We start from the raw sequence: 25,568 nt of genomic DNA, 5'->3' as shown, positions 1-25,568 counted from the left end.
AATGTTTTCTCAAAACGTGTATCAGGAATTGCCCATTTGAGAAGTTTAGTAATGATATTTTTAGTACTATATAGGTAAACTGTACACAATACTTTTACTCCTGTAATTCCTGTTAAATCAGCTGACAACTATCTGTGCACAATCGTGCAAAACGTATCATCAGTGGCAGTACCCTTCCAGTAAGTGTTTAAATTAAAATGTTTGTACTTCATTTACCCGTAAAAGCTTGATTGTAGTTTCACATATAACTTGCTCTAAGGTACTTATAGCTACGTTTTAGGGGTAGATAAGGTACAGAGGTGAATTGGGCTCATAACAGTTTGATGACTGAAAAAATATTTGAAAAATATGTTGTGATTTTCACAGTGAGCACACTTATTAGATTTTTGCTTTAATTTGTGACCAGTTTGTATATGTCATTTTCAAGATATAATTTAAAAATAGATTAAAAAAAAAAGGTTAAATAATTGTAAGGGGTTATGTTGCTGTTATAAATGCTGCTCTTATAGATAATATCTTATATGCAATCATTCCCACTGAGGCCTTGTTAATAGTTTAGGAGAGTAGCAGTTTGTGGCCTGCAGAATGTTTGCAGAGCTCTGCTAGTGCCTATCTGCGACATACTACATCTGTCTCCCAGTGCACTATCTAGACAGTGAGCCACTGTCTGCTATAAACTTAACAGAGATAGTTTGACTTTTCTTTTTGCAAGTGCCCATCCTATCTGAAGGTTCAGCAAGCAGGTTGGGAAGAAATTCATGTTGAATTTCTTTTTTTTTTTTTTTGGTTTGGTTTGGTTTGGTAAATAATGATTTTATCGGTCTGCCCAAATGATAAACAATAAAATACAGTTTGAATACAGTCTGTATAGAAATCTAGCTGTCATCTTTGGGAAAGCAGCTATAAAATATGCACAAATTTGCATTATGCAGTTGCCTAAAACTGAAATTAGCATAAACACACCAACATGCTAAAAACGTCTCCAAATGGCAACATCTGACTGCAGAATGATTGTGTGAAGAATGTGAAGGTCGGTGTTTGCATAGGATAATGTGCTGCAGGGATGAAGGCCTGTTGGGCCCGAGGGTGGAGTGGAGCTCATGGATCAGGTTTTCTTCTAAGCAGGTTTAGACTGAAAGTCAATGTTGGGACCAGAGATGTTTCTTTAAAATTGCCTTTATGATCACTGCAGGAACAGCCAAGGAACAATCTGCAGTGAACTTGCTTCAGAAGAATATGTAAGTAAAGGACGTATGTTTATAGCATATATAAAACTAAAAGTAACTGCTTTTAGGTTCATTTAAAATGTCAACTTCTGAAGGTGTATTATCACACTCAGTGTTAAAACATTATTATTCAGCGTTTGTTCTGTGCATACACTTTTTAAAGTTTATATTGAGAAACTGAATACAAATGTACTGTACTGTTTATTCCATCAATGTATATATTGGTGTTTTTTCGGCACTGATTGTCCTAGATTTTCGAGATGCTTATAAGAAAAACTGAAATATTTACTTTAAAAGAGTGCTTACAAAGAAATCATTGTGTGTGTTTAATCATAACAAGTAAGTTTTAGAGAAAATGTGAATTGCGTCTTGCATCTTGTTATTTGTCAGCAGTAATCTCCTCATTTAAAATGCATTTGAAATTGAAATATAACTTAATATCGCATTTATGTTAATAGCAGAATTTTGCCCATGCAGTGTATACTGTTGTTTTCCATTTTGTGAAATTTGTATTTTCAGTGGGCGTTCACCAAATATATCATTTTGTAGTCCAATTAAACAGTCTATGTCCATGCTATAAAGTTTTCACAGTTGTATGTTCAATCTTATTTGCAATCTTTCTCCCTTTACAGGCACATTTAAATTCCAGCCTTCTTCATTTCCAAAGTTGCAGCTTTGAACAAAATGCTGGTTATCACAGTCCTGCTGGCTGTCTTTGGCCTTGTCCGATGTCAGGAATTACCTATAAGTAAGAATCTAACTGCAAGATTCAGTACCATGTCGGAATATTCATTTTTAATATAAATGAAATGGACCTCAAATTTTAAGAGAAAGTAAGATTTTGAAGGTAATCAGACAGCAAGGTATCAGTGAAATCAATACGGCTATGAAAGAGTACGTTTGCTCCTCTTATTGACCAGTAGAGGGAAGCACGGACCAGTTTCAGTCATTCCTGGCCGGTACATCATTATCCATGCAGTAGGGCTACTTGATGAAGATTGAACTATGTCTCTGTCATTTTTATTTTATTTTATTTTATTTATTTATTTATTTATTTTTTTGGTGGAAACTGATCTGTCAGTTTAATTCCAAGTCCAGATTCCATAGAAATATCCAAAAGTTTCCATTAGGTTTTTCTTTCCAGTGTTTTTCTCTAGTGCATATCACTAGAGAATAAATCATGACTTAGACTTAAATTTATTTATTGCATGGTTTTATTTATTTATTTATTTTTATTATTTTTTTATTTATACTGTCAAACACCATCAAAGTTTTGTAGCTTAAGTAAATCCATAAACTCTGACAGACCACTGTAAATAATGAAAATCTTGGCCTCAGTTGCATTTACTGTTTTAAAATTCCGTTTGTAATATTACAGAGTGAAATCGGACTTGAATTTCCCCACTTTTGAGCGGCCCATGTGCTTTTATTTTTAGCATATGACCTGTTGGAAGAGTTTGGCTTGTCCGAGTCTAGAGGGGTGAGAAGGGTCAATGGGTCTGAACCTGACGCGGTGGCGTACCGTGTTAACCCGGCCCTCCACCTCAAGAAGAGCACAAGGTATTTATATCGTCCTTCTGACATAATACTTTTCCACTCTTTCTGCTTTTCCACTGAGCGTAATCATGCTCACCTCCAAACAATATCTCTAATTTCCTGCTCCTGCTTCCCAGAATCTTTCACTACTATAATCTGGGGTTTGATTGGAATTTTATCAGATATATGCTCACACGTTATACAGCATGGATACACAGAGCTGTCTCTTCCTTTGTCCTGAAATGTTGGCATTATATGCTCATCTTTCTTAAGCATCAGCAGCTGTTCCTGTGAGTCAGCGGTGGTTACCGCATGTGCTTGGTCTTTCCTTTTGTGTGTGTGGGCCAACAATGCTATCCACAACTACCTCCCACTAACATCCCCTACTTGACCAAATAATCATGAGAAGAACATGACCGTAAAACAACCACCAAATGTCGATGCAAAATATGATCAACAACATCAAAAGAGAAAACAAGAGAGCTGTGGAACCACACTGTGCGTAAATGAACATTGTTCTTGAAAACATTAACTACTAATTTCAATAAACTGGTTCTCTTTAAAAACAAACAGGAGCGGAAAACTGAATTGGAAACAATTGGAGAACATTTGGTTTAGATTAATGCAAAACTTCACATAAGGCCACTGCGAAAGACCACTGTTAAACAGAAAACGTACCAAAATGTATCAAGCTATTACCATGTTTATGAATATAGTAACCATTCAGTACTGTACCTAAATATATATTTATATCAAAGTACCATGGTGTTTTGATACGTGTTTGCGAGTTTCAGACATACTGTGCACTAGTGTTGGGGATTTTTCAGTGACTCTTGCAGTTTAACGAGTGAATCATTTGCACCACTACTTTGTTTTGTTCGGATATGTTTACCGGTTAATTCTTCTTTGGCTTTGTTTGCACTGAAATATCCCTTTTATTCATTTCTCTTTTCCCTGTGAACTGCACATATGCCCTCACCCATCTCTCTATCCAGCAACATCTACCCGGGCGGTCTACCATCTGACTACTCTGTCATCGCCACCTTTAAAGTGCCCAAGGACACAGCTAAAACATCCTGGGATCTGTGGCAAGTCAGCGATCCTGAAGGCCAGGACCAGGTGGGCCTTCGTTTTCAGGGCGACACTAAAACCCTGGACTTCTTCTACACCAGCCCGCAAGGCACACAGACACTGCGGACCTTCCAGAGGGTGAAAAAACTCTTTGACGGTGAGTGGCACAAGCTGGCGTTGAGTGTAAAAGGAAAGCGGGTGAAGCTGCTGGTGGATTGTGAGGAGGTCAGCGTGGAGCCTCTGGATGAGCTGCGGCCTGTGATCCGCCAAGGCTTTACCTCCATTGTCAAGAGGGCAGTAGGTGACCGCTCTGTTTCGGTGAGTACCAGGGACAAGCTTGAGTATTGGTTTACCAGGAACAGGTTGAGGGGAAATCCTGTCATTATTTACTCACCATCAATCCAATCAGTTCTGGAGAATGTAAAAGGACTTTTTTAAAGATTTATTTGTGGCATTTTTGCAATATGTTGACAGGAAGTGAAGTTGGGGGTGGGGGTGGTATCAGAAAAGGACTGCAAGCCAGGATTTGAACTCGGGACACCTGAAGTGCAACAGCACTATATAAAAGGACATATTTAGGAAAAAAAAAAAAAACTATTTTCAGTTCAATTTTATTTAATCAATGGCCGATATACTGGTCTTCTGACTTATTCCTAAGTTTGCAAATGAGTAGCAAATATATATATGTATTCCAAATATGCTTTAAGTTCAAAGTACACAAGTAGTATACGCAAGTTTACTATTTTAATATTTACTGAGACTAAATTGGCCAACTTTTAGTTTATAAACATATTAGTGCTGTCAGATGATTAATTGCATCCAAAATAAAAGTGTTTGTTTACATAATATTTTTGTGTGTACTGTGTGTATTTATTATGTATGTATAAATATACACGCATGTATATGTTTAAGAAAAATATGTTTTGTTTATACATAAAACATTTATATTTATATGTAATATAAATTATGCATGAATATAAATAAATACATTTTTAGAAATATATACGTTTGTGTATTTATATACACATAATAAATATAAACAGTACTCACACATATATTTTGTAAACAAAAACTTTTATTTTGGATGTGATTAATCGCGATGAATCATTTGGCAGAACTAAAACATACATTTAAGTGCAACAGGAGTAGACTTTGAGTACACAACTAGTTTACGCCAAAAAAAAAAAACATACTGTGGAATCGTAAATAAAATCAACCATATGTACACTATAAAAAGAGTAAACACAAGCCAAGTATACTTAAAATACTTAATTATAGTTAGTATATCTCGATCATAAAATGCTGAGTACAGGTATAGATCAAATATACCCTTAGACTTTTTTGTATACTAGTGTAAAGGCAAGTCAGTATATAAGCCAAGCACACTTAAGTATAAATTTAAATACATATCTGAAAGCACTTAAAAAGTAGACAATGTATACTCTCTTATTTTTAGTTTAAAAGAATAGCACACTTGAATTACCTTTTTTTTTTTCTTTTGAAGGCTTTCTAAGTAAAAGAACATTGATAGGCTATACACTGAACCTCTGTGCTTGTGCAGGTGGATCTGCAAAAGATGGAGGTCTCCTGCGATGCTGATCAAGCATACTCTGAAGGCTGCTGTGAACTCTCCAGTGTGGTGAGTCAGCTGCTCCGTGTGTGGGCTCTTATACCCTTCTGTATGAGCTTTCAGCTGATCGTCGACCTGTTCTAATCATTGTTCCTCAACAGTGCGGAGGATATGCTGAGATTGGATTAACTGCAGGAAGAGGAAGAGCCACTTGTAAATGCGTAAACGGACAGCCGGGTGTCCAGGGACGCACAGGACCCAAGGTGGCCAAAGTCAAAGTTCACTCTTTCTAAACAACACCCTTTGTTATGCAGTCTCTACAAATGTATCCTTCTTCTGTAGGGTCACAGAGGCCTGCCAGGAAATCCGGGAGATCCAGGCAGAGTGGGAAACTGGGTAAGAATTCCGTCTGAAATTTCTCACTGTAGTGTTTGAGTTGGACAAACAACAAGCAGTAGTCAATGGTCATTAGGATTTAATAAGAGGTTATTAATGGACAAACATGCATAGTCAGGAATGAAAGCAAGCAGAGAGGATTGAAAGAAGACATTTAACCTGGAATAGATTCTGCCTGTGAAATGAAGCTGTGGAAATGGAAGTAGAAGCATTACTAAGTACAGCATGATGGAAACAAGACTCAGGACTCGCTTGAGAAAATGGTAAACACTGTGGCTTGTCTCATTTTTATTTACTGACAGCAGCAGTAATTACTGTCACTGATAGGCTGTTGCTGCTGTATGCTAGCTAAAGCCCATCATAAATGTTATATATGTACTTTAATTATGTGGTATTTGAAAAAATGTATAAAGAACACCTGTGCTCAGCAGTAGTAATTAAAATTGCCACTTCCAGGAGGAGGTCTATAATACCTGGTGGTAGTAACCAGCCAAAACCTCCACACTTTGGGATAAACACAAAGGTTTCTTGTGTTTCTTGTCACTTATCTGAGATATGTCTCAATTCTAATACATTTCTTGCATAAACTGGAAATGTTCAGCCATCTCTAGTTTTCTGGGAAGGTTTCTAAGTGCTTGTCTTGGCTTTGTTCAGACAAACAAGCATTTTTTGGCAAATACTGACTCAAATCCCTTTAGCTGTTTTTAGTCTGAACAGAAAAATACCACATAATATCCCAGTTTTACAAACCTGATCCACACCACATCCATATGTGGTTTGAAATCTGATTAAAATCAGGCTTTTGGAAATCCTTCATGTCTTAATTGTCAGGTCAGATTTCAAACACACATACACACATGCACACACATGATACATATCATGAGTTCAGCAGAATTGTGAGATGTCATGATGGAAATAAGCAGAATCAAAGTTTACAGAGGTAAAAATGTCAACTTTGACAGTGTCCACCCAAAAATTGGATTAAAAACTGAAAATAGGAGCAGGAAGAACAATGCTACCGACTTCATCTTTCTTAATTTACTGCAAGCACATTGTGGGCCAAATGCCAGCTGTATCACCACAAACACAAACACCATTGCTCAATTGGTTAACTCACCTAAATTTCAATTTAGATAGATATTTGATTAAGGCAGGCTCTATTTCTCCTCCATTACTCCTCTATTACATCAATTACTCCTCCTTGCTGACCTGGAACAGAAAGATACCCTTAAGTAATGTGGCAGTACCATGGTACAGTTCATGTATTTGAACGAACAGTGGTTTGTGGCTCCTAAAACATATATTTCACAATATAAGAGCTCATGGCAGTTCTTGAAAAGTTTGCATATTATCATAATAAAACAAATTCTATGTTGAAAAAAAGAACGGTATTTTATTTCCGGAACTCTACTTTTGCACTCTGATGGAAAAGTTCTGACACACCATGCGTAACGTGAGAAAAAAAAAATTAAACAGCTTCCAGAATCCTTATATTTATGGTACACCCACTTGCTTTTGAGTTGCAGTGGTATAAATAAATAAATGGAAAAATCAGTTGTGGCGTCAGTCCCCGACTCTCTGAGACAAACTCAAAGGGAGCAAAGCCATTAGAGTTCAAACAGGCCCTGCAAGTATACAGGACAATGTCTGCCGATCAGCTTAATTAAAGGACATGGCATAGCGCATCAGGATCCAATTACTTGTATACATTTGGGCTATGTAAGCAAAGTTCACGTTCGTGAGCAACCTTGGGCGGTAAACTTGAATCTTTCCACCCCAGAGTTATGACTAATTTACCTCTTTGATCTGAGTCCAGTTCTCTGTGGTGTGCTGGAATAATATCTTTAAAAGTCAACCCCGGCAACATATGACGGAGCTCTTTTTCAAGTATTAACAATGAAGATGCTTCTGTAAATCAGTCATAGAATCTATTCTACCTTTCCAAAAAAGCACATGCTTGTTCGTTCTTTTCTTACTACATTCTCCAACCCAGAAACATGCCCACAACTTTGATAATCCAGAACAGTCGGGCCACTGTAGGAGTGGATATGTCTGATGGGATATGCAGCTGAAGGGTCACCATTGTGTTTACTGCCTCCCTGCTGGGGGTTACTGAGTGCATTTCCCCCACAAACACACTGTACATCTGCTGCCGTGTGTGGTCTCTAATGTACCAGGAAGAGTTTGTAAAAGTCTTTACTGTGTTTTGTGAACCTCGGTTTCCATAGGTTACTCCACCAGTAGCACAATGTGGCTGTAGCACAGAACGTAACAAACTGAGGGAGCTGCTTGCTTACTGTGTTAAGTGATTCAGCATTTGATAATGGCCAGTCATTTCACTAAAGTGACGAATGAGGTGACATGAGCACAGCAACTTCAATGTGACAAAGTTGAGCAGAGTTCAGCCTTTTGCAAAAGAGGAGTGATGGAATGTGGAGACTAATGGGAAGTGTGTGAATGAGTCTCACTCCCGAGTCACACTGGAAGCGTAAGCAGAGCAGAGCTTTCACACTGGCAGCGTTCCAGACATGGTGCAGAAAAAGCGGCACTTGATAATGGCTTAGAAAAGAAGGGAATTATTTTATATTAAATGATTAGACCACATCAAATCTCACCTTTGTGGTGCAAGAGCAACTGTTCTGAAGCATAAAACATTTTGATAATACATTGATGCAATTTGTGTTTTTTACTTTTTAAGAAGTAAATTAGCAAGGAAACAAGCAAACTGTGCACAGGGCTTATGAGGTTTAGACTTCCACTGTTTGCCTTTTAAATGTAGGTTTTTTCATTATAATGCTGGAAGCTACTGGCAGTTGTTCAGTTGTGTGACTAAGGATCCTGTTTGGTCAAGTGCATTTTTATACCAACATGGAGGGAACCATTTCCATTCTGCCGTTCTGTAGCTCCAGGCTGTCATATAGTGGAACACATGCTGCTTTTTTCCAGCACTATAAACCAAGTTCTTTATGTCTTGGGACAACATTATTGGCCAATTAAAGTCTACATCTGTTGCCGTTGTTACATGTTATTTACAATTACAAGCAATTGTGCAAGCATTCATCTCAAACCTTCTTGTTGCAGGGGATACGTGGGAACACCGGAGATTACGGTCATATAGGAGAACCTGGGCCTAAGGTGAGTGGCTTCATTGTACAGTCCCTTGGTTGGCGTTGTTGTACAGACTCACTCAACGGTCAACTCGCATTCCACAGGGTGAAGGTGGCATCAAAGGAGAAAAGGGCATGAGAGGACCTCGAGGCCGGGAGGTAACACATCATACAACTGCAGAGCACCATTTTGATGGCCTTGTAGCTTTGCATCCAAAGGTTTGCAATAACAAATCTTCTTCACTCTCACAGGGTGACAGAGGACCCAAAGGCCTGAAAGGGCTAAAAGGAGCTTCAGGTCATAAGGTAAAATCAGCATTACTGTAGTCTACTAAATCACAAGCTGGTTGCACAAGCTTGCAGATTGTGGTTTGTGTACTAAGTAATTTTTGCAGAATTAAAAAGTAATACAAGTACTCATAGCTTGAGCACATCAAGGTAACCAATGCAATATATGTTGTGTATCTTATCAAAGGGAGTGCGAGGGTCACCTGGAGAGAGGGGTGAAACTGGCCAGCAGGGGGAAGTTGTAAGTTCTGTTGGAAAACACTTTGCTTCGATAAAATATATATGGGATGGATTGTGTAATTGGGGATATGAATGACTCATTCGCTCCCCACCACATCTCCCAGGGTGCAGCAGGAGAACGGGGATACGAGGGGATTGCGGGCTATCAGGGCATGAAGGTATGTTTTCTCCCTCACTCTGGTTTGTTATTGTCTCTAAAACATTTGTTGCTGTGTTTAGTTGGAAATCTCACAATTCCCATTCATTCTTGGAACAGGGAAATGAAGGCTTACCCGGAGCTGAAGGATCTCAAGGGCCACGGGGTCGCCAGGTAAATAAACAGACTGGGGTCTTCTGCATTGTGCTGCATGACATTTAAAACCCATGGACTTATCTTAAATTTAATGTGCACATTTCTGTATTCATGGAGGTCAAGTTGAAAAGGACTCGGCGGGTGAATCTCATGAAAAAATGTTTGGGTTGTATTTTATCCCAAAATCAAAACAGAAAAGGGGGGGAAATAACTTTGTAAATAAACAAAATAAAGACTATTATTAGGATTATTATTATTACTAAAACGTTACAGGCTGGAAAATGGAACGCAAAACTTCAGGGAAACATCACATGTTTGAAATTCCTGATCTTTTGGGGTTTGAAGAGGAATGAAACTGTCTGCAAGGACACAATTTAAACATCAACAAAATTGTTTACAAATGCCAGCTTTGAAAAATATGGTGGTTTGAGGAAAAGTAAAGCTCAATTCAATATTTCTAAGGTCACATACATAATCTAATTTATTTATTTATTTTTTAAATCATACAAACGTCATGGGAATTTGACTGCATGTTTATATTCTTTCTCTGCTCTGTGACAGGGGATTGTGGGAAATCCTGGTGAACGAGGAACACCTGGAGAAAAGGGAAAGCTAGTAAGTATTCCAGTTGACACAAAATCATGTTGCTTCAAACAATCCGTTGGAAGATGGAAAAATATTGATGACACATACAATACATATCTTTTTTACTCTTCACAGGGTATTCAAGGCCCAAAAGGAAACGTTGGTGGGATAGGGGAAAAGGTTGGTTACTTGTCAACAAGTCAAAGTGACAAATACTTTGTTGACCAATAGGTTGGAAGTTTAGTGCTGATTCTTTTGAATATTTCAGGGTATAGTTGGTGATCCAGGTTTGCCAGGGCGAGATGGAGATCCTGGAATTGAGGTACAGATTGCCCCTTCAGTTGAATTTTGTCGGAGCTTCAGAAATAACTTTTCTGCACTTCATATAATCTCATGGTATTACCACATGCAGGCTTATCAAGGACTACAGGGACCTGAAGGAAGACATGGACAAGTTGGTGAAAGGGTAACCTAACACTTCTTGACATGTATTTATCCTCTGATACACACAATTGCATTTTTACACTGCTATTTAGCTACTAAATGTACAGCACCACAGCTAAATTATGTTTTAGTTATAAATTGTAAGCCTGAATTTGATGAACATTTAGTTTGAACAGAACTCAAAGTATCAAACAGTTCTCTCCAGTGAATCACTCACTGAATCAGTTAGAATAGTTCTTCTCTTACTATATTGGAAATCTTTATTTTGTTTGTTTACTGTTAAGATATGTAATACATTTAAAATCATCTAAGGAAATCAGTAATGGAAAAACTACTGCTAAAGTCCTTTATGACTCCCATCTCTATAGAAGCATCTGTCTGATTAGGTGTAGTTGTGTGTGCTTATTTCACATACTTGAATATTTCAAACAGGGTGAAAAAGGCGAACAGGGGCCTCCGGGGGAAATGGGCCCTCCTGGACTGACAGTAAGTGCTCATGTGAAAAAATGACCATTGCACTGAGCTATATGAGACATCTGTACATACCACCTTAATATTTTACCTCAGACTTTTATGACATAAAAATACACCCTGCCTTCTGGTAGATTTATAAAGTGCTATAATCTCCAGGGGCCGCAAGGTTACAAGGGCTCCGCTGCAAAGCCAGGAAGACCAGGATTTATTGGGCCCCCAGGAAGAACGGTGAGCTATATTCCAAATATTCCAAAGCTTTTGAAATAAAAGTTCATACCCTCCAAAATGCTAAAACATGCCATGTCTTCATAGGGTCACATGGGAATACCCGGCAGACCAGGCCCCAAGGTAGTGATCTCCACTAAATTATGAAACCCAAATTCAACATAATTTTGTCTCATTAAAAGGCCATTTTGAATCCTGCAAAAGGCTGCAAACAGATATAAAATGGCTACACATGGCCGGGGACGCGGTGTGATGTAAATCATATCCTATAAATCCTTGTCTTGTAAATCTAAGATATTTATATATCAGTTCAGTGCAGAAAACTCACTGCAGATATATAAGATCATGTGTCAGTATTGGCTTAGTTTAGCCAGATATCCCAGGATCCAGAGTCTAAAATAAATCGCGGGAAAAATTAGGCATTTTCAGAGTCCTTTTGGCATCTATACATATTGAACCATTGTGCTATGAGTATTCACAGTGACCAGAAAAAAACTCTGATGTGATGGACTACCATTTAAACACCTGTGAAATGTATACTAATATGACGTGTCATCAGATTTGTTTAAGCCTTGAAAAATTGCTGCAATATCGTCTTGAGAAGGGGAACTGACCCATTCACAAAAAAAGTGAATGGAGAAAAGCCATCACACACCCGCTGTCATCTGAAAGGACAGAACGTGTTTTCACACTGGAGTCACGTCTGAGCAGCACAGCTCTTCACTGGTTAGCACTGCAGTTTTTGGCCTCTTATATGGTGACTTGGATCTGGATGTAGTCACACTACAAAGTGTGTTAGACTGAAACTGTTGGCTGCTCTGTTCTCATTCCAGCATCAGCCCTCCACTGATATCTAAACTTCTAAGAAGATCTCCACACTTCATTTAAACCTGTCACTGCAGACAAGACTTTTCATCAACATATATGAAAATAATCAAATATTCCCAGGGGCTCTAGCATTAGATGGTGAAAGATCATATGGTGTTCATATAGAGCCACATCTTTTCCTTCAGTGGTCATCTGTTATCGAAACATTATTTCAGGATCACATGGATTTCACCATAAGTACCGATGACCCTTAACTGCTGTAAAGACACATATTTTGTGAAATTTGAACAACTGGTCATTATGCCACTATTCATTTTAGTAAAAGAAATGGGACCTTCAGTCTAGTGTAATTCATTTTAGTAAAAGAAATGGGACCTCCAACCCATACATGCCACTATTCATTTTAGTAAAAGAAATGGGACTTCAGTCTAGAGTTCAAATGCGCACCCATCCAGAAAGAATTATAAAAATAGTCATTGGTAGCAGAAACATTATAGCATACACTTGTTTAGAGCGTCTGTAGAGCAGTTGAGAGCCAGAGTGCACAAAATTAGATCCAAGGCTAATGTGTCAAATTTCAGGGCAATTTTTCGATTAGGACACATTACACCAAATGGTTTTCCTCTGAGTTTTACAGCTTTTGTTTCACACAAACACAGAGCGATGAAAAGCATCACCATAATTTCAGGGTTTGCTCTTGCAACAAGTAATTTTGAACTACAAATCACATTTATTGGATCAAATCCACAAGGCAAATGCAAATGCTGCTTTTGTATTTTCCAGGGTGACACTGGCATTCCAGGGGTCCAGGGAAGCAAAGGGGAGAAGGTAGTTGTTGACTCAAATGCATTTAGTTTCCTGTTGCCACATTTCCATTATCATATGGTTCTCGTTTCTCACAATGCCACATTGTTTCCACAGGGTGCAAATGGAGTCAAAGGACCTAAAGGCAGGGTAAGACCATCTCAGAGATTGCTCACATTTCTGTTTAATTAACACCATGGAGATGACTTCTAAGCATTAGCAGCGATGAGTCTGGTCTGTCCACAACAGCAGCACAAATCTAGTTGGATTACATTTACAAAGCTTGTTTTGGAAAGACACAACTGATTGCCTCATCAGCGTATTGTTTAAGTTACATTTTGTATTTCTTTCCAGACGTTCTGTCGAGATATCATTCAGAAATGTATACATAGTATAAAAGTGAACTTGCTTGTTTATGGGTTTGTTTGTATTTGTTTGTTTTCCAGGCAGGAGACGCCGGTGTTCCAGGGCAACAGGGAAGTAGAGGAAAGCGGGGCCCTGCTGGAGAGTTGGGTAGAAAAGGCCCTGTAGGCTCCAAGGGAGTGAGGGGAGATGGTGGTCCAGTGGGCTTTCAGGGCCCACCAGGCCCACCAGTAAGTCTGAAAATCCAACTCACAACACATAATGAATCTCTTTCCTGTTGCATGCTATGGTCGGAAACAGTACAAAGAGGAAGAGACTGACCTTTTGAATTAGAGTAATCATAAGACTTGACATGCAAGATATGAAAAGAAAGTCTTGTCCCTATCATTTCAAAGAGCCAGTCAACTTATTGCTTAAAGGCATTGCCTCGTCTTACTGCTCAACAATGTGTAAGGGCTGGATAGACTGGAGACAAAATATTTAAGCCAGATTAAAAATGCAGCCTTTGATGATATACAGCACTGGTAACTTTAGATGCTATGTTACTGAAACAGAAGCAGGGCAGGGTATTGCCAACACGTTTTGATATGTCACATTATAATACACTGCAATGCATTACAATATCATAAACTAAATGATTATAGTATAGAATTCTCTGACCAAACATATTATTATGTATCGACACACAGCTCTCTCTTCATTTTAACAGATATATGGACTTATGGTCCACAAGCAACTGAGGGTGCATAAGTAAGCGAAGGTCCATAAAAAAGGAAATTCAACCTTTCCTCCTTACTTGAGACTAAATGAATGTCTGTTTACGTTTGCATTTCACCAGCCGACTAACAAGCATCACCTTCAGACAAAGCCTTCAAAGCTTCTAGGAGATTCAGCCCTTGTGGCACTTGGCGTAGCATGCATGAAATATGTGGTAACCATTTTGGTGTCAAGATCGCTAGTAAACGCTTTCTCTTTAGTGTGGCCTTCTCTGCAGCTCAGGGCAAAGTTTTCATTTACTGTGGTTGTAAATCCATAATGAGGCTGGTGAAATATTGTTGGCAGTATTTGTTTCTCTTTCATTACACAGCCACCCATTTCCAAACTACCACAGACAAGAAGTGCTCTGATCTGAGCTACATGTTTCAATGGTAATGATCTCTTTCTTAGGGCCCCACTCTTCCTGCTCAACATGTTATCGAGGTCTGCAAGAGGGTGGTTCTGGAGCAGATGTCCTCATTCGCCAACTCCGTGAAAAGGACTTGTGCAGCTGTGTGCCCGCTCTATGGAGATGTGCCAATGGGCGCTCCAGGTCCCCCAGGACCAAAAGGACCACCTGGACCTTTAGTAAGTTACCCACCTCTGAGAAGAATAACCTCACAACAACCGTGGAACAGTCTTAATTTTGCTAGACCTTGGAAACAAAAGGCATTTAGACATGCTTTGTTTTAGACATCCCAGTTAGCACATGTTAAACCTATTTTTGCTATAGTAAACTAAGGAAGAACATGGTCCATACATCAACTTTCTTCTATTTCAATTCTGATATGTAAATAGTGTGAAGGCCTCTGGAGAGCGTGCAGCAGTTTTTGGCAGTATAGGCTGGAATTAAAACATTCAGAATTTCCAAGTCCCTGTGAAGACAAATAGGAAGTCACAGACGAGGCACTTGCTCTGTGTTGAATGGTTTTTGGAGAGAATCCCACCTTCAGCGGAGTGGAAAGCCTTTCCATATTCCTCAAGCAGATCTTTTTTTCAGACTTCTCGAACATTTTCACTCAAGAGGCCCAAAGGCGAATAAAAGTTCACAGAGCCTCAAATTCAAATATGCAAAACATAAAAGGTTGTAAAATTGAGGGTTGTGAAAAATATACTGTACACGGCGTAAAGAGGTTTTCCTTTTTCAGAACTTCAGGATCAGCATAGCAAAAAAAAAAAAAAAATAAACAGACACTTTGATTCTAGAATTCACTCATCATTCACACACCCTCATGTCGTTCCAAACCAGTATGACTTTCTTCCTTGGAACGCATTAGATGTTTTGCAGAATGTCTAAGCTACTATTTTCCAAATAAGTAAAAAAATAACACATTTTTCACAAAATCTCTTTCTACCCATGAGCAAGGCGGCTCCAGGGGGACTGCAACTGTTGCTTTGGGGGAAAACAAAGTGTCTGCTATATGACTAATTGCTAATTAATAAGTAAATTTACAACTATTTCTGCAAATACCATTATTATAGGGTGATCCTGGCATTGATGGTCTTAAGGGAGAAATCGGGCAGCAGGGATTCTACGGAGAACCCGGTGACCAAGGAAGACAGGGCTCAACAGGTAAACCGTCTTCACACTTTAGTCCAAATGGTAGCTTATTGTACCAATACAAGGATGGTCCACCATGTTGGTGCCTTCACATTAAATAAATGCAGTTGCACTGATGTCAGATAGCCTAAAAGACTCAAATAAAGAACGTGCCAAGATACAGAGGAACAATAATGCTATGAAGGGTATCCTGTATTGCTCTTTGCTGTGTTCATGCATGATAAACTAGCATAACAAATACTTCTCAGCTGGAAAAACTGCCCAAGTGACCAGATATGACAGATTCACATTAGCAAGGAACTGTTGTCTTTTGGAATGGGATGTTTCATGAAATAAATATGAATCAGCGCCTCTGTCTTTAAGCAATGTTAGTCTGCAAGCATCAACAGAAGAAAAGTAATAGCTTTATTAAATATGAGCAGAAGTGTAATTCCTCTGCCAAACTGCATTAAAGAGGCAAATGAGTATACAGGTGCAATTGAGGAATAGATTAAAAAAAAATATATATATTTATTTATTTTTATTAGTATTATATATATATATATATATATATATATATATACACACACACACACACACACACATCATTCAAACCTTTACATTCACATGATTTTTCCTTTATTTGTACTATACTGTTAAACTGCCCAATGTTGTTCAGAAAATCCTCCAGGACCTGCACATTCTTTGGTTTTCCAGCATCTTCTGCATATTTGATCCCTTTCCAGCAGTGACTATGATTTTGAGATACATTTATTCACATTGAGAACAACTGAGGGGCTCACATATGCAAACATTCATTGATGCCTAAGAATGTGGCAACATGATACATTCAGAGTCAGGGACTTCTATTCTATTGTTGTTTTTGTTTTTTAATGTAGTACTGCTCTTCAGAAAAAAGAAAAAGAAATAACTGATTAAAAAACAAACAAAACAAAAACATAAAGGTGTATGCCAAACTTATGACTTCAATTGTACCTATACCACAAGCTGCTAACAAAAAGTAGCTAACTATAGTGAGGAAAAACAGGTAAATAACTACAATTTTTCACAACAAAAAAAAAAAAAAAAAAAAAAATAAGAGGTTGCAAAATGCTTCTGTGCAGGTGCACTGAATTATAAATGCAGCACTAGTTCATATTTTACTAAACTATCACCTCTTCAATTAGCATGTGCCAATCAGCGGCACCTCTTGCACTCTCATGTCAAAATCTTGGTAGAGGTTTTGCTGTTACAAATGATGAGCCATTATTTTGCATTGTTATTTAGTCTGGCAATGATGTCACATATACAAGTTCCCAGCCAAGCTAATGGAAATGAAGAATATTTGCAAATCATTTTATACATTTATTCAGGAATGACCTCAGCGCACACGTATAAAGAACCTTTCCACCAACTAGTGATGGGTCATTCGTGAACAAATTGTTCAATATGAATCACTTGACAAATAAACAAAAGTTTTAATCACACAGAATGACCCGATCTTCCCATCACTTCCACCAACATCTATTTGCACTTACACATTGAGATGGATGTTCATTTAAATAAAATGTGTTTGCCACAGGTGACAGGGGAGAACCAGGAGACAAGGGAGCTAAAGGCTATGGCCTTCCTGGCCACATTGGGGAGCAGGGACCAAAGGGTAAAAAATAAATAAATAAATAAACACGATTTAGCCTCTCCTGTCATCACATGAGATCAAATGAGAGTCTCACTGGCATGTTAGTAGACTATGTAGCATTTTATTTATTTATTATTTTTTACATATGATAACTAGGTCAGCGTGGGCGACCTGGCCGGGCATTTGATGGGCAACCAGGTCAGATGGGTGAGAGAGGCCATGTTGGCCAGCCTGGTTTGAGAGGCCATCCTGGACTACGTGGAGTTCCTGGAGTCTGTCTGACATCTGGGTGTGCCTTACTCAATGCTACTTCTAATGCACAACCACCACAAGCACCTCAGCAGATGCCCCAACGGGCACCTCAACAAACACCCCAACGTTCACCTCAACGGGCATCTCAGAGGTCTAGAGGACGCCAATGAAAGCACCCTCGAAGCTCAGACAATGACTTGTGTATAGTATTATAGAGGCAGGATTAGAAACTGAAATTGTGACATGAATGGTAATTAATGTAAATATACAACTGAAATGTGTCCATCAAAAGACTGAAACACTGATTTAACTTTGCAAAATGCTGAGTTATAACAAACTACAAGAACTTAAAATTGCTGACTAAGATTCATTAGGGTAATTTAAACATACAGATAAAGTTTGCATATATTAATAATAGGAACAAATGTATATGTAGTTTCAAAATGATATTCAAATTGCTCAATTTTATTTTCAATAAATGCTGTTTATAATAAAAATGAAACTAATTAATATCTAAGCACAATTCACTCTCTCTGTCTCAACTTGTGATTGTAGTGTAACAGGTTATGTGCATTTGGGTCATTTGTTTATGGGAGATTCAGAACTAAATTTAGAGAAACCGTAAAGTTCAATATGCCATCTCTAGTTCCAGTGAAAGAAGCATAAGGTTTATATTTTCCTATTCTAGAAAATGCTCCTTGACTTGATTTGAAATAATTCAACATATATATAGTTTACTAGAGCTTATGGAAGAATGTATATAAATACATGTAACATTTATGTACCAATATACAGTATCAGTACAAATTAACAACTATATTTACCTATGTTACAATATTTCAATTTTGATGGATGAATCAATTCACAGAAATGTACAAAATGAAAGAACTGATTCACATTATCAGTGTTTTTTAAAATGAGGAAATTAAATAATTGGTCTTAACCAGAGACCCTCCCCAACCTTAACACGTCCATAATGTCTTTATATGGCAAAAGCAGTACAATCACACCACAAAACGTGTGTTACACAGTAGGGATGTAAAGATTCACTCAACTCACGATTCAATATGATTCATAATTTTGATTTCACGATTCGATTCAATTCACTTTTTTTTTTACATAATGAGATTTAAGATAAATTATAAATTAAATGTGGACAAAATGCTGCACGTTTCTTTGTGAAATTGATAAATGACACTATAATATTATACTAATATAGCACTAGCATATTATTGCTTTTTTGTTGGTTTGATTGCTTCTATTGTCCTCATTTGTAAGTTGCTTTGGATAAAACCGTCTGCTAAATAACAAAATTCAAATATAATGTAAATGTAAATAGCAAAACTAAATTGAAATTTTAAAACAAGCCCCATATCAAATAAATAACACAAATAAAATAAATCTCTTCATACAAACAAAATACGGCTTTGTCTGTGCTCTTTCCATGTAAAATTAGAGGCAGGCAACCACTGAGAAGGAAAACAGAATGATTTGACTTCAGAATTCTTAAACTAAACATAAAATTTTTAATCTAAATTAGATTGTATAATTTAAAATTAGAAGGAAAACAGAATGATTTGACTTCAGTTTTGTGAAACTATACATAAAAAAATATCAGCATGAAACAGAAAAAGCAGACAAGCTGAACGAGACACAGATTCACTCAAGTCAAGCCAAGTCAAGTCTGCTTTATTGTCACTTCTTCCACATGTACAGTACATACATGCAGAGAATTGAAATTGTGTTACTCTCAGACCCATGGTGCATACAGATTACACTAACAGTAGAGCCTAAAAATCCAGATAGATACAGATCCAATATAAAAATAAATAAATAAATACAACTATACAAATAAGGGCATGTAAAAAAATAATAAAAATAAAAAGTTAAATAAAGCAGCACAAGGCACATGGCAGATAGAGTGCAAACCAGTGAAGTGAACAAACAGAGCAGATAAAAAGACTGTAGTGCAAAAAAGCTTATTCAGTCTGATTAAAGTGACGAAGGGCTCAGAGAGCAGTTCTTTTATTTGAACTGACTGAAGTGGTAGTAGAATGACGTCAGTTCTATGCTGAATGAGGTAGTGAGCAGACTGTCTGCATGTCACCGTGTGTTAGTGGGAGGGGTGAGTGGAAGGACCTGGGGATGTGGGATCTGGGGGGGGGGGGGTTCATAGTTCAGTGGTGCCTGGGGCAGAAGAGGGGAAGGGGGGCAAGTTCGGGAGCGAGTTCAGCTTCCTGACAGCTTGATGAATGAAACTGTCCTTCAGTCTGCTGGTCCTGGCCTGGAGACTCCGCAGTCTCCTCCCTGATGGCAGCAGACTGAAGAAGCTGTGTGACGGATGTGTGGGATCACCTGCAATCCAGAGGGCTTTGCGAGTGAGACGGGTTCTGTAAATGTCCTGGAGGGAGGGGAGAGAGACACCAATGATCTTCTCAGCTGCTCTCACTATGCGTTGAAGGTTCTTCCGGCAGGACGCGCTGCAAGTGCCATACTACACAGTGATGCAGCTGGTCAGAATGCTCTCGATGGTGCCTCTGTAGAAGGTGCACATGATGGGGTCTGGGGCTCTAGCTCTTCTCAGTTTGCGGAGGAAGTAGATACGCTGCTGTGCTTTCTTGGCCAGTGCTGCTGTGTTTTCCGTCCAGGAGAGGTCCTCTGTGATGTGCACACCCAGGAACTTGGTGCTGCTCACTCTCTCAAAAAGTTGCACCGTTGATGGTCAGAGGAGCATGCTAAGTGTACACTCTCCTGAAGTCAACAACAATCTTCTTCATCTTCTCCACGTTCAGAGAGAGATTGTTGTCACTGCACCACCCGGCCAGGTGACTCACCTTGCTCCTGTAGTTTGTCTCGTCTCTGTTGCTAATGAGACCCACCACAGCCGTGTCATCCGCAAACTTAATAAAGAAGTTGGAGTTGTGTGACGGTGTGCAGTCATGGGTCAACAGAGTGAAGAGGAGGGGGCTCAGCACACATCCTTGGGGGCCCCAGTGTTCAGTTTGAAGGTGCTGGATGTGTTGCTGCCGACCCTTCTAACAGCCAGTTGCACAGCGAAGTGTTGAGTCCCAGCTGGACCAGTTTGTAAATGAGCTGTTGAGGTATGATTGTGTTGAATGCTGAACTGAAGTCTATGAACAGCATTCTGACGTATGAGTCCTTTTTGTCTAAATGTGTGAGTGCTGAGAGGAGGGCAGTTGTGATTGTGTCATCGGTCGAGCGGTTGGACTGATATGCAAACTGGACGGGGTCCAGGGAAGGGGGGTGGTGGACTACCCGTTCAAAGCACTTCATGAGAAAAGGAGTAAGTGCAACTTGACGGTAGTCATCGAAGCAGGATGGAGACGGCTTCTTTGGGACTGGAATGATGGTGGTAGCTTTGAAGCATGTGGTAACAACAACCTGACTAAGTGAGATGTTGAAAATGTCTGTGAAGACATCAGTAAGTTCCACTGCACAGTCTCTCAGTACATGCCCAGGAATGTTGTCAGGACCTTCAGCTTTGCGTGCATTGATCCTTCTGAAGGATCTCCTCACGCTGTCTGGGGTCAGCATCATCACCTGGTCACTGAAACGATGGACTATCCTCCTGGAGTACTGTCTCTTAGCCTGTCTGATGCCACGGGATAGGTTGGCCCTAGCTGTCCTCAGGCCCACCTCATCTCCATCTCTGAAGGCAGCGTTCCACGTCTTCAGGAGTCTGTAGACCTCCCCTATCATCCACAGCTTCTGGTTGGCCCAGACAGTGATGGTCTTTGTGACTGTTACATCATCAATACACTGCCCTGATGTAGGCAGTGACAGTCTCTGAGTACTATTGAAGGTCTGTGGAGTTATTGTATGTGGCAGCCTGCTTAAATATTAGCCTGTTAACAGGCTGCAACTCTCTGCCAGCAGGTGGATCTTAAAGCGTTTCCTTGGTTACCACTGTAAACAAAGCAGATCTGCACTTATGAACTTTAATATGCATTATACAGAGGCAAGATGAAAATAAAAAATACCATCTAAATTTTTCTAAAGGTAGTAAGTTCCCCTCAGACATACATTCATATAAACTCCAACCCCTAATTGAATCGCTATTTGTTTAGCATCTAAACCAATTTGAATCGTCACATATTTTAATCGATTTTCAACCATCTCTATTACACAGACTATTTAATGATGCACAGAGACCAGAGTATGTGAGTGATGCAAAGTAGAAGCCAGGTTTTTTTCCCCCTGTTAAAGTCAGAGCGTCTGTGTTTTCACTTGCTCCAAAGATCACTCTGATACTGTTCCATCACGTGCAAAACACGTTAACGGCTAATGTTAGTTTCAATAAAACATAAGTCTTTTCTTCAAGTAGTGCTTATGTATTTTTTTTTTCAATCAATTATCTTGTGCCCAGACTTTCATAGTAAATAAATAAATAAATAAATGATGTTAGAGTGAAATAATAAATAATATTTGCTGACGTGAACACATATATGACACAGAACACAGATTCTTCCTGTCTGGCACTAGTATTTGTAATGACATAATTGTGCAGCAATAATACACTGGAAACTACTTGAACGACAAATATTTTCCTAGAACAAAACTGGCTTTTCTCTTTGCGTAACAGCCATTTCTCAGACTACGTGACAGAGTCTCTGGCTTGTCTTTCAGTAGTGTTCCGTTGCCTTCTCTCTGTGCATCAGACCATACACGCTCATATGGCTAGTTGGTGTTCCCTCTCAAAACATTTCACCAATTCCTTCCATGGAAATTCTTATTGCCTCTGTCCCTCCATCTCTCTGTCAGCATAATCACTTGTTGCTGCTATACACACCACACTAATCTCCCAGGCACACCACAGAAGTGATCATGTTAATTGCATGGAATTTTTAACCATTACAGTGTTACCGACATAGCCTGCAAAACAAATAGAGCTAATTTATGTTCAAAAGTGGTTCAACTAAAACAAAGACATAATAACAGTAGACTGTATTATGTATTGCTTGAATGGTATGAAGTGTCTTTCTTATACTATTAAGCAGAAACGACCTTCATATTACAAGGTCTTTTAATGAGCGCACACAATTTTTATAAAGGAAGGAAACCATGCTACATGTTTATATTGGCATTTTTGCTGAACTGCATGAAGGTCTGCTTTACTTGGTAGACTCTTGGTAGATTCTCTTTCTTCAGAAAACCTTCATTATAAATGACATGGTATACTTTTGAAACTTTCTGTGTTTTTAGAATGCTTGTCAGTGTTTTCCACAATTTCCTCATTTGATAATAGTTGGCTGAAGCATTCAAGACTACATAACCACACTGCAGTTCATCAAACTTGCAATGACACATCACTGCTGATTTTTTCCCACTCAGGAAACAAACATGGCCCACGCTTCATGGTTGTGCCTTTGTTTCTATTTTCCAAACCCAACAGAATATGAAGTATTAAGAGTCCAGCTGTACCTTTCAATTACAAGAAGCCCTGCGGGACGATACCCATTACTTACAGCAGGATTCCCCCAGTCTTCCAATTGTTAACACATCAATTATGGCCAGGGGATTCCCAGATGCAGTATTTTTTTAAGCTAGTAACTGGTCTGGCATGTGATTATCAGCAGGTGGGCTTGGTCTACATTGTGTTTCCTAAAGAACTGGCTGAAGTTGAGGACCTAGACCAAGTCCAGATCAAATTTTCTACACTTGAGGGTTTGATTACATTGAGGGTGTTGAATAAGGAGACATGCTTAATTTGCTTCCTGCAAAGCTTAGGTGGGTTTGTAGAAAATGCTGACAGTGATGATAATCAATCCAAGAAGATGTGGGCGTATACTTCTCAAAATTACAGATGTTGGAATCTCTGTAGCTCAGTGGGTGTAAAGAACAGAGCGTGATCATTCTAGACCTACCTAGCAAATTTAAAAGGAATCCTTCACCTAACAACAGTCATAATTCACCCTTCCTCACATTGTTCCAAACCTGTATGACTTTTATCTTGCTGTGCAAATTTGGGCAACTATTCATAAACTATATACTAAGTTCATTATGCATTAGATTCCTTAGCAAAAAAAAAAAAAAAAAAAAAAAAATTATTTGTATGATGCTGGAATTAAAATGACTATATTTGGGGAGGGGTTCATATATTCCTAGATAGCTTCATTATTAATTGAAGCTCCTTGATGTCTAACGTCAAAATCATATTTGCACAGTGTGCAAAATGCAAAATTTTATGATAAATATTTTTCAAAGGTTAGCAGGTCTAAATTCAGTCACACACACACACCTTTAATCACGGTTTTCGGTTCAGCTTGGCAGAGTTTTTTTTTTTTTTTTTTTTTCAATTTCAAGCATACTTTAAGATCAAATTGTGTACCTGCTTCACAAAATGCATACAGGTTGGCAGGTCTGTATTTGATTAGATTTAATTTACCGTCCTGCACTGTTCCACATAAAAAAAAAAAAAAAAATCATAATTAAAAAAAAACCTTGGTTGAAATTAAGGAGTATTTAGAAGATTATGCCAAGAAAGCATTCTGCTCGATATAGTAGAGAAAAGCTTTAAGATGTTCTGCAAAATCACAATACGCCAATGATAGGTTACGTTTAGTGCCAAAACCACAACATTCAAATGTTCAGCTTTCAAATTCATGAGCAACTCAATAGTTGACATTTTTTGTTTCCAATAACATATACACTTCAATAAATTTGACATTTTGGAGAGAATAAAATTGTTGTATCTTCTATCATGCTTTGCATAAATCTCCTTCCGATGTCTAAATGATGTTACAGTGGACAAGATGTGTCCTTACATATAAACCGTTTCACTAGCCTATATTTGAAATGGACTATGTTTTAAATAGACTGCAAGCTGCAAATTTACAGAAACAAAATAGTTTCAAGAAATGTAGTTTACAAGCAAAAGCATAAAATTCCTCCATCAATATGAATGACTTAAGGAAGTCCACACATACTGAAAAAATAAAATAAAAATGTCCAAGAAATGAATCTCAAAATAAAGAACATATTGTATGAAGCAACAAACAGGCAATAACCTTCCGCCTTGCAAGTTAGACTCAGAGAATGTGAAAGCATTTTCTCTTATCTAATCATCTGGCTCGTTCCTAAAAACCCACTCGCAATATTTATCCTCTCAGCTGTCATACACAATCCCGACCTTGGAAGAATATCGGAATTACTATAATTTTCCTTCTGCTTCCACAAAAAGGGGGCTGACTCCTTTTCTCTTCTATTTAGTGAAGTTCTCCTTATCTGTGTCTTATTTCAACCTCTAAAAAAAAGAGAGAGAGAGAGAGAGAGAGAGAGGGAGAGTGCGAGAGAGAGAGAGGGAGAGAGACAGAGAGAGAGAGAGAGAGAGAGAGAGGAGAGAGGAGAGAGAGAGAGAGAGAGAGAGAGAGAGAGAGAGAGAGAGAGAGAGAGAGAGAGAGAGAGTTGGAAGGTGAATGGAGAGGGCAGGCTCACATCTGCAAATCTGCAGCCTCCTCAAACCCACCTCCTCCAACTCTGCGCTTTGCACAGCAATGACCATGAGACACCAGACAGTGTGAGTGAGGGGATTTTATTCAATAAGACTCCAGATCCCTGCACATCAAACTCTGGTAAATCTTTGTCTTTTCTCTCTTTAACCGGTATGATGCATTGATTCTCTTAACTGTCGTATTATTTGCACTTTTTCCTTTGGCTGCAACCAGCATGCGGGAAATACTGTTTCACATCTCATTATCTTACGGCTACCCCAAAAGATGAGGTCATTAAAAAAAAAAAAAAAATTGCTTGTTTGAAATTCATCCAGGGCTTCTTGAATTTTTTTTTTTTTTTATTATTTGATGGTGGTGTGCTGTTGTCTGTTGAGGGTTGGGTTGATGCATTCCCTTTTGAGAACATTTAAAAAGTTCTACATGCATAGAGCCTCACATGCTTTTTTCTTTTTTTGTCTGC

The 25,568-nt window shown here is 38.6% G+C and overlaps 2 protein-coding genes across 2 annotated transcripts in view; both read left to right on the top strand.

The window, feature by feature from the left end:
* The first annotated feature begins 818 nt into the window (after window positions 1-818).
* Window positions 819-18,602, top strand: LOC109075451 (collagen alpha-1(XXII) chain-like). Its single transcript, XM_042768355.1, has 27 exons — window positions 819-1,238; window positions 1,859-1,974; window positions 2,663-2,786; window positions 3,758-4,151; window positions 5,395-5,472; window positions 5,565-5,666; window positions 5,746-5,799; window positions 8,881-8,934; window positions 9,012-9,065; window positions 9,159-9,212; window positions 9,382-9,435; window positions 9,539-9,592; window positions 9,691-9,744; window positions 10,288-10,341; window positions 10,447-10,491; window positions 10,580-10,633; window positions 10,724-10,777; window positions 11,188-11,241; window positions 11,386-11,457; window positions 11,542-11,577; window positions 13,066-13,110; window positions 13,204-13,236; window positions 13,533-13,679; window positions 14,617-14,793; window positions 15,688-15,778; window positions 17,328-17,405; window positions 17,541-18,602. Exons 2-27 carry the CDS (start codon window positions 1,911-1,913, stop codon window positions 17,804-17,806), a joined length of 2,346 nt encoding a protein of 781 aa, XP_042624289.1. The 5' UTR covers window positions 819-1,238; window positions 1,859-1,910; the 3' UTR covers window positions 17,807-18,602.
* Window positions 18,603-25,103: 6,501 nt separating this feature from the next.
* The window catches only part of LOC109075450 (collagen alpha-1(XXI) chain-like), a 103,701-nt gene continuing 103,236 nt past the window's right edge, over window positions 25,104-25,568 (top strand). Inside the window, exon 1 of the mRNA XM_042768288.1 lies at window positions 25,104-25,228. The gene's annotated coding sequence lies outside the window, so the exon portion shown is untranslated. The remainder of the gene's footprint in view (window positions 25,229-25,568) is intronic.

This window comes from Cyprinus carpio, chromosome A13, assembly GCF_018340385.1.
Source record: "Cyprinus carpio isolate SPL01 chromosome A13, ASM1834038v1, whole genome shotgun sequence".
NCBI classification, from domain to species: domain Eukaryota; kingdom Metazoa; phylum Chordata; class Actinopteri; order Cypriniformes; family Cyprinidae; genus Cyprinus; species Cyprinus carpio.
The sequence above is the reverse complement of the archived record's forward strand: the minus strand, read 5'-3'. Positions and strand labels throughout refer to the sequence as shown.

Bases quoted from the DNA above. Each gene is read 5' to 3' on its own strand.
- LOC109075451 (XM_042768355.1), top strand. From the start codon at position 1,911: ATGCTGGTTATCACAGTCCTGCTGGCTGTCTTTGGCCTTGTCCGATGT. The intron at 2,787-3,757 runs GTATTTATATCG...CTCTCTATCCAG, and splicing joins CACCTCAAGAAGAGCACAAG to CAACATCTACCCGGGCGGTC. The intron at 4,152-5,394 runs GTGAGTACCAGG...GTGCTTGTGCAG, and splicing joins TAGGTGACCGCTCTGTTTCG to GTGGATCTGCAAAAGATGGA.